At 36.2% G+C, this 15,354-nt stretch overlaps 1 protein-coding gene across 20 annotated transcripts in view; it reads right to left on the reverse strand.

The window, feature by feature from the left end:
- STS (steroid sulfatase) overlaps nucleotides 1-15,354 on the reverse strand; it is a 114,596-nt gene that overhangs the window by 18,208 nt on the left and 81,034 nt on the right. Inside the window, exon 14 of one of the 20 annotated variants that reach the window (XM_051608203.1) lies at nucleotides 4,652-4,686. The exons of the other annotated variants lie outside the window; for them this stretch is intronic. Coding sequence (XP_051464163.1) covers nucleotides 4,670-4,686 — 17 coding nt within the window. The 3' untranslated portion in view covers nucleotides 4,652-4,669. Of the gene's footprint in view, nucleotides 1-4,651; nucleotides 4,687-15,354 lie in introns of those variants that run through there. 20 annotated transcript variants of the gene reach the window in all.

The raw sequence follows: 15,354 nt of genomic DNA on the forward strand, positions 1-15,354 counted from the left end.
TAAAGAAGTCCTTGTTTGTGAGAGAAACTGTATTAATTTGCATATAATTGTTTTCTGCTGGAGTCAGTAGAGATACACTTCAGAACCAAGAGAGACACACACAATGTAACAAAGCATACTCACTTTCCCAAAGATGGCAAAAATCAAAGATAAACTTATTCAGAATTGTGTTTTGTCTCTTGTTCATTGTCCTTCAAAACACATTTTATTAACAGAAAACAGAGGACAATCATTACTCTCTTACATAAAATGGATGCAATAATTCTGAGTGAAATGAACAGATCTGCAAGATTCAGACAGCAATTTTCCTGACACCAAGCAAACGTACCAGACAAAGATGCAAAGGAAGTCCTAAGAAACTTCTGAAAATAGTTTCAGACAAATCTGAATTAACCAAAACAAAAATAATCCCCAGGAAGTTTTGTATAAATTATTTTCTCCAGACATATTTCAAAATTTGGATGTCAAAAAAATACTTGATGCACAGAATGATAAAGTGTTCCAAATAATTTATCTGAACACTGATAGTGAGTTTAACCTCTAAATAGCAAGAACTCTGGAAAAAAAAAAAAAAAAAAAACGCTATGCAAAGTTACCTTAAAAATTTAAAGTAGAAATTTTGTAAATGAAGAAATCTGGAATTCTATGCACTGCCAAATAACAATATTAATCACCTTACAGGTGTCTCAAGATGCTTGACTTTGTGTCATTTTGTTGGTTTTTTTTGTTTGGTTGGTTTGTTTTACTATTTAAAAGCTACTAGGATACTTAGGAAATCTGAAAAAATATCTTGGTTTTTTTTAGAAAATAGTATCGCTTAAGTATAAATGACAACACAGCTAAGGGGTTCCTTTTGTCAGTGTTTTGGTGTAATATGGTGCAAAAAAAGTCAGTATCAGACAGTTCTATATATTAAAAAAATAATACATTTGGAATGACTGAATTTCTGGTTTTATTGTAAAGCCTATAGTATGTGCAGTTTAGCAGCTGAAATATATTACAGTAGTTTTTGTCCCACTGTTAGAAATTGCATGTCTTTGCTAGAATATATAACTAGCAAAAGATTACAAATGGTGTTAAACTTTGGGGAGAACAGCTGAAAGTAAATAGGAATTTCTGTCCTTTGTATTTACTAGAAAGAAAAGTTGGAAACATTGTGCAGGTATTATGCCAATTAGAACTACAAAAAAGGATATTACCTGATAGCTTGGTGGTGTGCTAATATCCAGTGTTTCAGATGGAAATTGAGTCTTGGGGTCCGGGGGGGAGGTGGGTAGGAAAGTTTAAACCTGTATCACTAAGGTTCTTATGAGCCTACCACTTACAACTAACATACTTGAGGAAATGGAAAGTAGAGGTTTACTGAATGTCTGCCATGTAGAATAAAGTGACCAACGAGCCAATGTTTAAAAAAATGCAAAACTCCTTAAAAATCCTTTTCATGGTTTGGGCCTAACACAACAACAAAGAACCAACCCCCTAGCCACTCTTCCTCCTCAGGAAGAAGGATTCCTTACAGTCCTCCCCTGGTTCCCTGTGGGTCCCTCCCATGGCAGAGAGTCCTCCACAAACTTCTCCTTCATGAGTCCTTCCCACGAGATCCGGAGCTGCTCTAGCCTGGGCTTCCCACGGAGTCAGGAGCTCCTTCGGGAACGGTCACCTCCCGTGGTGCTGAGGTCTTCCACAGCTGCAAAATCCAAGTCCACTGGCCACAGAATCCAAGTCCACTGGCCAGTTTCACCCCTCCTGGTGCCTTCAGAGAATGTTCCACCATGTTCCTCCATGAGTGCAGGGAGACAGCTGCCATCTCGCCATGGGTTGCAGGGAAACTTCTGCTTGGGCACCTTCTTCCCCTTCTTCCTCACCAACCACCAGCACCGCTCTGCCTCTCCAGCTCAGATCTTCTTCTTTAAGTGCTTGCTCTGTTCAGCTCTCATCTCAGTTATTTCGTATTTTAAGTGCAGAGGCGTATCTATTGTCCCTCTAATGGCTCCTTGGCTGGTTTTGGAGGAGAAAGCTTCTCAGCTTCTTACCGAAGCCACCCCTGGGGCCTTTCTCCTACTACCAAAAACCCCACCAAACCAAACCAGGACAATCCTGAATTAGACCTAAGCACCAAAAGGACATATCACAGGATAGTCTCTTTAAGATGATCAGCAGGAACTCTTATGTAAATTTATTCCTAAGAAAATCTCTAGAAGTCTATTTTCTGTTTTCATAAGGACCTGTTCAAGGTTAAGGTATTTCAGAGAATTCCAGCAGTTTGCCAGCTTCAACCTCTATGCAAAAACCAAACTAAATTTCACAGTCCTCCTGTCAGCACAAATGCTTGAGAGAAGAATTTTAGAAAAGCAATGGAAATATTTTCTTGCTTTGGTAGGTAAGATAGATGCAGAGATCTTCAGCTGTTCTCCAGACAGTAAGTGATTGAAAAGGGAAGGAACCTTGGCTCTCTCCTAATTTCCAGCTTTAAGGAATCCATGTGTGCAGCATAGTAAAAACCAGGTGTTACCTGTTTGAAGTGCTATAACTTTCTAAAATCTCCTTCCTACTAAAAACAAGAACAAAGAAGGATCTCCTGGGACTGCAGATGAGATGAATACATTTTAGCTGTTCCTTATATAGGACTTAAATGGAGAGATCAGAATAATTTTGATGAAAGGTTACTTCAGGTCTGTCACTCATTGAATACAAAATCATTTGACTAGTAGACTGTTCAGTCATGCATATAGAAATCCAAATAATGAAATGGTGGGGGGGAGGTTGCTTGTTTTGCTTGTTTTTGGGGGGCTTTTAGTTCAGTTTAGTTAAGTGTAGTTCAGTTTAGTTTATTCATGTTTTGTTTTGTTTTGTTTTGTATGAGGAATAGTTCATTGGTGTACAGAAGATTAGGCTTGTTCCTTCCATGCTGCAGCCATACCAGCCCCTTAGTCTGCAATATAAACTAGGAAAAGGGGAGTACAAATAAGAAAGGAAGTTGGGTTTACTTTCTTACTATGATTAGAAATATATTTTTTAAAAAGGTCAGGAATTAATTCTTCCTTCTTCTTCCCCCCCCCTTATTTGTCTCTATCTTCCAGAGTAAAGCAGAGACATGCTGGTAGGGAGTGGAGCACTGCAAGTCCCAGGGTATAAATAGCTCTGCCTGAGCCTAACAATAAATCTGTTGCCACTGTCACAGAACAGAGCAGAGGCAAGAAAATAATGTAACAGTATTTGTCATGCCTGTCAGGAGAAACACTTTCCTACCTAAAATATTGTTAGCAGAAATGTGTATCAGTTGATTAGGTCAATTTTCTTGAGCTTGATATAAATAATTTTCTGTGGTCTGTTCAAGCTAGAAATGTTCTTTTCCTCTTTGGCAGTTATGCTATTTCATGCTTACCAAATAATATGTCCATACTGTGTCACCCAAATTCAGCTGCAGCTGCTCTGATATGAACATCAAGTTAGCAAATTAAAATACTTTAGGAGATAGTTTACATAAATGACACTTGATGTTGGTTCTTCTTCCTCCAGCTGTTGTCTCTGAAGCACTGAACACAAATGAGGGATTTGGGAGACCATTTGGGATGCCTCCATGCAATGGCCAAGATCAGGTAGAGAGAGAGAAAAAAATAAACCAAGGGAGAAAAAGAAGAGTAAACATGATGTTGACAAAGCAAGTTAGGAAGCAGGGAAACAAAATATCTTCAATAATAAAACAGATTAAAAGATCTTAATGGACAAGAAACTTTATGGCAAGAAACATTAATAAGTGATTCAAATATTTGATACAGTGCAGAAAGATACATATTCTTGATATTATCAAAATAGAAAACCAGGAATAAATAGAGAACCCAAAAAAAACATTAAAAAACCCACCCACTCAACCCCCCCCAAAAAATCTTGTAAGATAACAGACTTCTCTAGAGAAAACAGTAAAAGTGAAGAAACTTGTGAGACTAAAAAACAGAAAAGGCAAATTACAGGAAAACCTTCATGAAAGTCAGAGTTTATTACCACTCCTGCAGTTGCAGAAGGGAAAGACTCACTGTGTATCAGTTAAGAGGGTCCAAAGGAGTTTCACTCTCAGTGAGACTAGAAGCTCAGAAATAGTGAGGGAAAGGAGAGAAAAAAGCTAAGAAAATTATGGAAACAGGATAAAAGAACACAGTTCAGAGGGGAGAAAGGAGCTGCTTTTTGTCCAACAAAAATGTGATGTAAGTAACCTAAAGACTCATTTCCTCCCGTGACTTACATATTCTGAATTAGATATTTGATGCTATTTAAATCTTTCATGGGATTGTGTAGCTTAAATAGTGGAAAACAGACATAAATACATATCAAGCTGACACTTCAGTGTTTTTTCACAAATGGTGACCCTCAAAACCAGAAAAGTGCTCTGCAGCTGTTGCCTTCTGTTAAGGAATCTCAAGAAAAAACTTTGCTTTCAACTATAACATGCAAATGTGTAAATACCAGTAAAAGATATCTCTATGTATCTATGGAAACTTGCTACTTACTGTTAAAATTTGCTGTACAATTTCTTGATAGACTACATTGCCACTGCATTTTGCTGATAAAACAAAGACTTGTGGCAAGGAATGAGGTTTAATGAGACTTAAGTAAGTTTATAAAGCAATTTTGGGGAAGGACATCTATGCCTCCACATTAAGAGCTGCCACAATCACCAACAACACTTACCTGTAATAAAGAATAAAAAAAGATTGTCAGAGAGTTGATAGCTAAGAGACAAGGAAAATTACTGTTCTAGTCTTGTGTTAAAAGGAAAATTGAACAAGCAAAGGAAGTGGGACTTCTTTAATTAAATTCTAAAGATCTTTATAACAGTGTAACTCAACTCAGAATCTGCATCTCATCCATCCCATTTCAGCTCAGACAGAGGCCACCAGCCCCTGTGTATGTGGTGCTGTCAGAGTGCCAGTTCCCAGCCCTGTCTCTGAATGGCCCTAAGCTGCAGCCTTTCTCCCAGCTCTGTGCTCCCATCTTCTGCTATTGACTGGACTCCCTGGATGGACCTTTAACCTGAATCACCAGTTTGCCTAGCTGGGGACTATTGGTGGACCCTGTTATCAGCACCCAGTTCTGCTCACTCTGCTCAGGTGATAGAAGATGTTGCTTTGTCAGTAAAGGCACTACTAGCGCTGGCGTCATTTACAGTTTTGTAAGAGTCACTTTTAGAGTGAAGAGTCACCCAAAATTACAGAGTTGAACTTCTTGTCTCTCCAGCATTCTCTAGTCCATCTTTAATTTTGCTTTCTAAGATCAAATATCTACAAGGTACTGCTGCTTATGAAAGATCCCACAGTGTTCCTAGACAATGGGTTAAACATCTCCTTCTCTCACGTGTATGTAAAACTAACATATTTAACTGACGTGGCCAGCAAATACAGAGCTTTTTCTTCCTTGTTCATATATGTTACTTGTGTATACTTTTTAAAATGAGTCTTACTCATCTCTAATTAACAATTAATGACTTTTGAAATTTAATCGTTAGCTACTGTACATCTGCATTGACTCTGTGATGTCTGTAACTTTCTCTGTATGCAGTTTCCTCTGCTCCAGTAGCAAATAAGAACAAAAGCTCATTTCAGATATTCCAAATGAATATTCTTTTTGTCATCTAATTCATCCCCCTGCCACTGCACAATTGTTCACTACAATGTATTTTTTAAGAGCTTTCTTGATGGATGGTGTCTTCTATTGTAACTTTTGTGCTACTATCATTAATTTCTTTTATTGCAGAAGAAAAAGACGTTTAATTGGCACACTCCTTTCACTTAGTGTTTTATCTCCTAACTTTTTCAAATACAAATCCTTCATGAACTTTTGCTGGAGTTTAAATAAAGATTTTGGTTCAGGTGATTGTCTCAGAGTTCACTTGGGTTGCCCCATTCCTCAGTTACCCGTTGCATTGCCTATTCTAAATTCCATTTTTACACCTTTTGTAGAGTTGTGGTCTACTGAAATTAATGTTAAGATCTCTGTGAATTTACTGAGAGGATGACTTCATTTTGTATGCTTTCCATTCAACAAAGTATTTCTACCTTAGGTTAAGAATATAACTGATAACCTGACGCTTACATTTAGCGAAGTACAATGCAATCTCTGACTGAAGCTGTTGTCTGCTCAACTTCCATTTAAGCAAGTACCTATATATGCTCCTCAACTCCCATCAAATCTCCTATTACAAAATATTTGAGGAAAAAATAGAATGGAGTAAACTATTTTTTTGGTTATCTGTTCTGTTGCTTAATAAACAATAAAATCTGTTTTACTTCTTTGCTACACTGATCCTGATGGATCCACCATGGGGGATTTATTTGACATTGTCTCAAGGTCTACAGGAAAAAAACAAACCTGTAATTAAGTTTTACCAAGCCTAAGACAAGTGTCCTGTTCACTGGACAACTCTACCTTGCAAAAAATCAGTGTTCACCATTTAGAGCTTAGCTCCCTGAAGGTTAAACTCATGTCTGCTTATCAACACCCTCTAACTCCAAACATAAATTCCTCAGTATTGTTGCGTTTGCTTCCTCTGGCATATACATGGATATGTATAAATTACATACTACTGAGTACATCCAGAAAAGTCCAGGTAATTTTAAGCTATGTGGTGAATGGACCTGGGTGCAGTATTTAAATAAAGTCCTTCCCACATCTTGGACCTGCTAGAAAGATTCAGCAGCATAAACAGTCCTACACAACATACAGAGTGAGACGTAATCTGGCCTGTGAGTTGATCTCAACCTAGAACAAAGGAGCAATGGAGCTGGGAAACTCCAGTCATTGTCCTTCATTCTCTGTACTATATCCCTTTACATTTTATTGTGTAAAAAAGAAACAACTGCTAGGACTTCAGGCACTGATTTCTCTCCTAAAATTTACTGTAATCAAGATCCGAACCTGAAACTTCTAGTCAGTCATTTTCATGGGCCACGAGGGGTGGTGTTTTTAATTTTTTTTCCCCTGATAATATATGCATGGCAAAATGAATTCTGACTTTTTTTTTTTCCTTCAGTCTCTAAGGCATAGTTGAAGGGTGGTAGGTAGAGCACTGCTGCGAATGTGGTGGTAAAAACAATGTTTGTTCTCTTGGGCCTAATTCCTATTTTTAACTATCTATACAATTCAATGTAAGAATCCTAGCATGCCTCAAAGTATCTTTGAAGAGGGCACTTATGTCACAATTTTAATCCCAACATTTATTATTCTTTATTATGGCACTATTACAGCTCTCTTATGTAAGACAGTTACCAAGATGAGTTAAACAATGGCAGCCTCATCATTAAGCATGAAATCCTACATCTTTTTACTGATCTAAGAGTATGTTCCCATAGATTATGGTTTAGTTTAATGGCTTTAATGCATTATTTTGGAAGTAATATAAATAAATAGCATATAAAACAGCTTGCAGTCTAAAGTCATTCAGTCACACGTTGTACTTCCTCAAAACTACCCAGAGTGGTTTTGGCACTACATGACAAGATATAAATTTTATATATACTCTCCCTTCACACTGCAGTTAAGAGTGATGACAGCTCTCAAAGGATACTGTGAAACACAAACATCTGCATACTCATAGCTTGGCTTTGGCTTTTGAATCTTATGTTCATTTTTTAATTCATAGTTCTGCAGACTCAGTCTTCATCTCTTAATTTTATCTGGTTTCTTTGTCAAAATACTCCTTAAAGATCTGTGACAATAGGAATGTTTTCCTATTGTATTTGTTACTGTGGCTCCTTCTTCTATGCATTTTTATGCTGTTCTCCACATGGCAAGTAACCATACACACATTCCTCATCTGTTGCAATGGAAAAGAAAATGGATTACATAAATGATTTTCAGTTTTAATACAGGTTTGTTTTAGCATTCAGCAGTGGTTTGCAGTAATCCATTTTGCTTCATACTGTAGTGCATTGCACACTGACAGATGTTTACTACAACTTCAGTCTAATGATTAATTAAAACAGAAGAATGCAGGCAATGTTTAAATGGTTGCTTAACTTTCTCTTACACTTCCAAAGTTGTCTCTGGCTGGCTGGCATTCATGTTGAACATGCCCAAGCTTAAATTCTGTTTTCAGTGTTTCTAATTGAAATCTCAGCACTTAGGCTGTATAGACATAAGGAGCAACCTGAAATTTGGTTAGGATTAGAGATTAGGAAATCTTGCAATCAAACTGCATTCAAATTGAAGTCATCAGGCAGATCGACTCGGTAAACAATTTTCGTATCTCCCACATTGTCACTTTCACTAAGAAAGGTTTTTCTGTCTTGCTGAATCTCACAGGTTCTGTCTAGTCTTAACATCAGACCTTTGGATCACTACTTTCCTCTTGCCTTCCTAACAACAAAAGACAAAAACTTAACTGCAAAAAAGGTTTTCTGCTTCCACAACCAAGAACAGATTAAAATTTATCAGAGGAGGAATAAGATGTTCTCATACACCTTATCTGAATACATAACAACTGAAATAAAAATCTAACACTGAATAGTGCTAAGGATATATCTGAGGTGAATTTAGTCCACAAAGCAAACAAGTTGTTTGAGATTGGTTAGGAAAGACCAAGTATAAATGTCATGGCACATCTATCTTGTGTGTCTAGGTAGAGACTGCATTGAAGAGCTCAGGAAAACACTGAGATTCACATACTGCTGACATACAAATCTGTTGCTGGCTCTTTCATGCTGTAGTAATAACCCTTCTTCATAGAAGAATTAGCTTGACAACACGAAGAAATACTTAGTGGGGGTTACTCAGGCAATCTTGCCTGTAGACACTGACTGTCTTTGCTAATTGCAGTAATTTGCCACCATCCTAAGTTTAGAGAAGTACCACTAAAGGAATAACCCTTTGTAGCATTAAAATAATTTAAACTTATATTGTTCACTTGAATATGAGATGACAATTTATAAAGTTTTTCATGTTTAAGCTATGTTAAAGAGACACAGTAATATGTTGACTTTTACATCTTTTTTGATCTTCAAAAAATATGAGAGAAAATGAGTTTTATCAGTAAGGACTATTTGTATGTATGCCATGAAGGCACAAGCTTATGCATAAGTATGTGGTGAAACATGTTTCAGAGAAATGAAGATGGTTTGAACTGTGCTGTAATGGAAGTTTCACCATAAAAGCTTGAAATTTGCTAAAAAACCTAATATAATGTGGAAGAATTGATTCTAAGGAGCAGATCAGCATAAGAAGACTAAAGCCAGACTTGAGTGAGGGAGAGAGGAAAATGTAGCTGTTGTGTTATGCCGAAATGGGGAGTTTGAATAGGTTTTTTTAAACAAATATAAAGAGCACATGGAATTCTGTTTGGAGTCCTGTTTGCAATCGGCACTTCTAAACTTTGAAGGAAAACTTGGAATCTTCATATATTATTTTGATTTCTAATCTTACTTTCTTTAGCTGTAGAAAATGTATTATGGTACTTGAAAAATGGATTATAATAAAATGAAATCCATTATGAAAACTGAATTATAATACTTGACATACTGGGTTTATGATGCTTGAGTTTATAAAAATTAGCAACTTTTACTGTGGGTTTTTTTTTACAACTACGATTATTCTGTTAATAACATACTTTGACAGTTTGCAGGTTTATCCTTCCAAAAGTCTTGCAAAGTCCATTAATAGACTTTTCTTACCACAAAAGTAAGTACTGAACACAAATGTCTGAGTTTAGTTTCACGGTCAATGGCAACATAATCAGTCAGGGGATAGAAAAGCAACTGGGAATTACAAAAAAAGAATACAGGTTGTTCGTTCATCTGTTTCAGTTAATTTGGCTCTGCCCTAGCTGAGCTGTGAGGTCATTTAGAAGTTCTGGGGCTCTCAAGAATGCCAAGTAGCTCCAAACACCAGGACTATGTAATGGTGACAAAAGGCTGGCTTAGAAAACCATGCTGGTCTTCACAATGAGGCTGTAATAATGAAGAAAAGCTGCTGAGGAATGCTTTAACAGGATTTTGGAACTTGATACTAAGTACAATGATTATGGCTCCAGAGCATTATTAAAGGTCACTTTCCCCCCCTGCCCCTTTCATATTCCAGAATATTTCAGGTATCCAGTTAGGAAGTATTTTAATTTCTGCCAGTGCTTCTGCCAGTTACGGCATACTGACAAAAAATAATTTAAAAAAAAATAAAAATGTTTTGTTAATCTTAGGCCTTTTTCTAATTTGCCTTTTTATAAGTTGCATTATGCAAAAAGCATTAATTAAGCTTGTAAGATAGGCATGCTGCATAAAACAGAGGGAGAAATTCTGCAACAAATGCAATTTTTACGTAAATGTCTTAATATCCACAGTCTACATATTGTAGACAGGAATTGCATTTTCCCTTAATACATCATAACCATGTTTAGGACAAAAAAGTAACAGTTGATTAAAAGCAAACAGGAATGTAGTTGCAATGAAACACCATTTGCTAGGCTGAGTGTTGGCACAATTTGAGAGATGAAGAGTAAAGAAAGGGCTTGAAAGTGCCTCCATGGCTAGCTGTAGGAAAAAGGGTACAACTAGACCCTAGCTGGACTAAAGGATTTGCAGATCTAAGACACCACAGCCATGAGAAACTAATGAGTTCTAATTCTAACAGTTTTCACAGCATTCAAGAATTGGGAAAAAATTTATTCAAAACAAGCTCCACATGGTGTTGAGATACCATTTTTAAATAAGTATTTCTTCATTCAGGTAGCTTCATTCACTCACAATGTCTTGTCTAGCATTTCTACCTCATACTTCCATAGAGCTAGAATGAAAATCTTCATGAGACCATATATACTTTGTTATTCCCTTTTTCTACTTAGATTTGTGTATATTTATCATTATATGTTTTAGTAGCTCCACCAAATGATTAATTAACAATTATGGCTATTGGAAGTTTAAAAGCATTTAGAGTTTGGTTTTGTATATGGCACTTCTGTTCAGGAAAAAACAAAACAAAGCAAAACCAAAAAACATACAAACAAAAAATAAACAAACAAAAAATCCCCAAAAAACAAAACCAAACAAACAAACCAACCATGAATCAACTAAAACCTTCCAAAATTACAATTCTATAAGGAAGGGTAAGGAAGCGCTTGAGTGGAGAATTACATTCAGTTTGGAATCAGAAGCAGCACAAAATATCAAAACAGGATTGAGCCCAAATTATAAACCTTTGCAGGCCAAGCAGCTTTGCTATCAAGAATATGAACTGACAGTCAGCTAAATGTAATACTTTTAGGACTGAGAGTCCTGCTTGTCACTGAACAGGACCACACAGATGGATCAGAGCTACAGAGTGACACTCTGCTTGTACATCACACTGTGGCATTGAAGAGAGCTTAGATAATAAAGTTAATCTTGAAGATTCTACTGAGTATTAAAGTTTCTACTCTTCTCACTGAGCAAGTGAGATGATTGAGAAGTGTGCTTCTGTGATGCCATACTATTTAAAAATTAATGTACAACAGACAGGTAGCAGGTTATAAATGAAAAAAAAATTATCTTAGGGAGGACTAACATTACCTAATATTGAAAGCATCAGGTTTTTTTTCTTCTTATGTTTCAACCAAAAGTGACTTGAAAAATGTTATGCACTATGTGTCCTCTAATACACTGAGACCAAATAAAAACTTGTCTGAAATCAACAGGAAAGTCACTGCTTGTACTGGGAGGTGAGCTTTTCTCAAGCTGAGAACATTTGCACCAATTGAATATTTCTGGTTATGTTGGCTTTCCAATGTAGTGATCAGGACCTACGTTCAGAAGAACCTACACAGTACAGAGTGCACATCACCCACAGATACACACTGGCCTCCAGCATAATATCGTCCAAGGGCACCCACTCACTCTCTGAGCACCCACTGTTTTCTTCTGTAATTATTTCTTCTACCTTTCATGGCACAGTCTTTTACAGCATACTGAAAAGTCATCTTGACAGTCAGGTTTCCAGGGAATTTCTCTAATAAACAACTACCTTATTTTCTAGGAGTAATAGGATGTCAGAGGCACACACAATAGTCTATATGGGTTGTGCATGCATTAACTACTTCCCTTGAAGAACATTGCCTAAGACAACATATGTCATTTGAATTAGATTTTAAAATTGGGATGAATCAGCACTATGTTCTGAATGTAACATGCAGAATGCTCTAGGCTCAAATGCAACAGTGAACTAAGGATATTTTTGGAAGTGTAATGCACCAGAAATTGTTAAGGACCCATTTTTTATGTTACTTGCTAAGCTGAAATTGACTTTTGAAAGTTGCAGTGCATTTTTATCTGTTCTTTTAGAAAGTTGTTATTATTAATATTTGTTTGACTACTGATAACTTCATAAATAGATAAAAATCTACAAGACAGTTCTAACTGACTTTTTTTCTCATTAAGTGTTAGCTGTGGAGTATATAGGAAAAAAATCTTTAAGATTTTTCTTTTGTACTCTCACAAGTGCATGACACAATATCTGACAGCAAGCCATTCAAACTGAAGTTTAAATAATACTGAATTAGTTACTTTAAATGCCTTTGCCTTTATATGATCACTGAAACCTGTCAACCTTTCTCTCTTCACTAAGAACATTACTAATTTAGGTCAGGATATCTTGGATTTAATAGACCAGTATGTTATGATTGCCATTTTTATATGAAGGACTAGGATATGACTGCTGAAAGTCTGTGTGCATGTCCATGTCAGAGGACGCTTACCACAATCTTTCACTGGGGGAATGGCTCTCTGAGGCAAAAGTGTTCCTACATCAATTTTACTGTGACTAAATAAGTCTATACTTTCTTCCAGAAAGCAAAAAAAATTGGAAGAATAGGAAAATCTTACACCTTCTAATGTTCACCCTTCCTTTCTTTCTTATCCTTTCCCATCTGTTCTTTTCTCAAAAAAAAGGTATTAGGTTGGTATAATAAGATTTTATTAGGAAACAATATTTCTTTATAAGAAAACGAAGTGTTTCCTTGACAGCAGTTATAGAATCATAGTAGTACTATCTTTCCTTTTGAAGATGCTGTGCAAAAGAAGGTCCTGGATAAAACTTCTCTTGAATTTACCTTCCTTTGTATTGCTAAGCAATGAAGGCAAGTAACTGTAAGTACTGGCATTCTCAGGGTAAATGTGAATCCTTACTAACCTGTAAGAGCATCCTCTAAATCCTTTGTTCACCACAGAGAAAGCAAGTAAACTATAAATGGCAAAATCTCCTCAGGGCAACAAGAAAAAGAACAGGAAAAAAGCTAGGCAAGGGTATGGGTTCTGTCAGTGGGTCTATTGGATATTACAAGCACATCCCACAGTTTACATATGAAGCTACCACAGCATTCATTCACTGCATGGCAAAGAACACAATGAAAAAGTTGTTCCTCTATTACTAAGAAAGCAATAGGAAAGAGGGTGGGAAAACCACTGAAGAGGCCTTAGAAAATGCACGAATTGAAATTTCTAGCTTATATTAGAAAAAAGTAAAATAAATATTATTATATATCTCTAATACACAAAATATTTAGCAATATATATATAGTACATTCTGCTTTGGAGAATATCTCTCACTTTCTAATTTAGAGAAAACAGACTTTTTTATTTACTTAGTGGCTGTGTGACTGATTTTTTCCCTTAAATGCTCAGAGAGGATAGAACAAGTAAGAGCTGGTGTTTTCAAACAGAAGTATATTGTCACCACTCACACTCCAAAATATCTCACATACAAATTAATGCATTTCCATTTGCTACCAAATCCCATTAGACTCACCTACCCTCACACTGAGAACCTGACCAAAGAAAAACAGAGTTTTATCCTGGTTCTGTAGAGGTTCAGAGAGGTTTCCCTGTTTTTGCTGCCGGCCTAGACCCTGCTTTCTACACCCTCTCTCAGAAAAATACTGTGTCCACAAGCTAGCCTTTCTTTTAAGCATATGCATTCAGTTTACAGTTTTTAACTATTAAGACTCAATGTGATATGACCAAAAATAAAGCTAAGAAGGGCACCGTAAATAATAGAAGCCCTTTTAATTAATAAGATAACCCTTATTACCGCTTACAGTATGCATATCATAATCCTTTTGAGAGGCAAGAAAAAGTGCAAGGAATTTGTCTTCTTATTTTCATTTCTTCAGAAATGCATCATATTTTCATTCCATGTCCCAAGAAAGCCTACAGGTGTCCAAGCCAGAGGTTGTTACAAAATGGCCCTACTGAGCAGACTTTCCTGCTTTGCCCTCTATTTATTCTTATGATTCTAATGCCTTTAGTCAAACAGAACCTGGAGGAACCACTCAAAGAAAATCCCTGTTCTGTAAATTTATCCTACATACCCAGTCTGAAAGCTGCAAACCAGAAAATATTCCTTTCTTATTCTCTTTTTGTCTGTTTTCTTGCAACAGCTGATACTGCATGATGAAGATTCCTTCATCCCTAGCCAAAGAACAAAATATCTCTCATTATATACTGTAGACAGTTGGATGCTGGAGGACATTGCAACAGCCAGTTGCTGTTGCACAATCACAGTAACTATGAATTCTACAATAATATAGAAAAAAAATCCCTGGTTGGTGAATTTGATTGAACTATTTCAGTAATTGCACTCGATCACAACATACAAGAGACTCTGAATAACATTAATTGAATCCTATTTGTTAAGTGAGGCAAAGTGAAAAATTTCTATGAAAAGTTTTTCAGTGAAATTCTACTGTCTTTAAAAGTCATTATATTTGCATGATAAGCTAGTTTGAATCTATTGTCTACTCTGCTTCAATTTCAATTGCCATAGCAAGTCTCTTGCTTTTGTTTACTAAATGACATTTTCCACTGAATAATGAAATCCATTTTGAAACAGAAAAGGTGAAGTGCTGCTGGTAAAGTCACCCTAGCATTTATCAGAAACATTAGTATATTTTTATTAGTAATACCAAAATACTGTGCACAGACTGTATTGCATTACATTTTTCAATGTTTATTACACAGGATTACAATAAATTTTTTCCTGATCAAATGAAAATTTTACACACAGAGGAGCCTGAAAAATGCAGTAGTTTCATTCAGCTGTAGATTTGCTCTGTATCTGATTAATTCTTTCCTTATAATTAAGTTGTCATAGCAATGCATTTGTAATATTACTGATTCATATGTCAGTAATGGTCTGGAGACAGAGCTCTTGATAGTTTTTTAGTATTCAGTTATGCTAAATTATAACTTTAGCAAATACACTAGTACTGGTCTACTTGCACTAGTAGAAAACCACATGAGCAGAGTGAAATTAGGCCAAAGCATAATTTGACATACACAACTAACACAAAGCTACATAAAACTTTGAGTTGCTTAGCTCATGAAAGTAAGGGCAAATCCTACACCT

Source organism: Apus apus, chromosome 1 (assembly GCF_020740795.1).
Source record: "Apus apus isolate bApuApu2 chromosome 1, bApuApu2.pri.cur, whole genome shotgun sequence".
Classification (NCBI taxonomy): Eukaryota; Metazoa; Chordata; class Aves; order Apodiformes; family Apodidae; genus Apus; species Apus apus.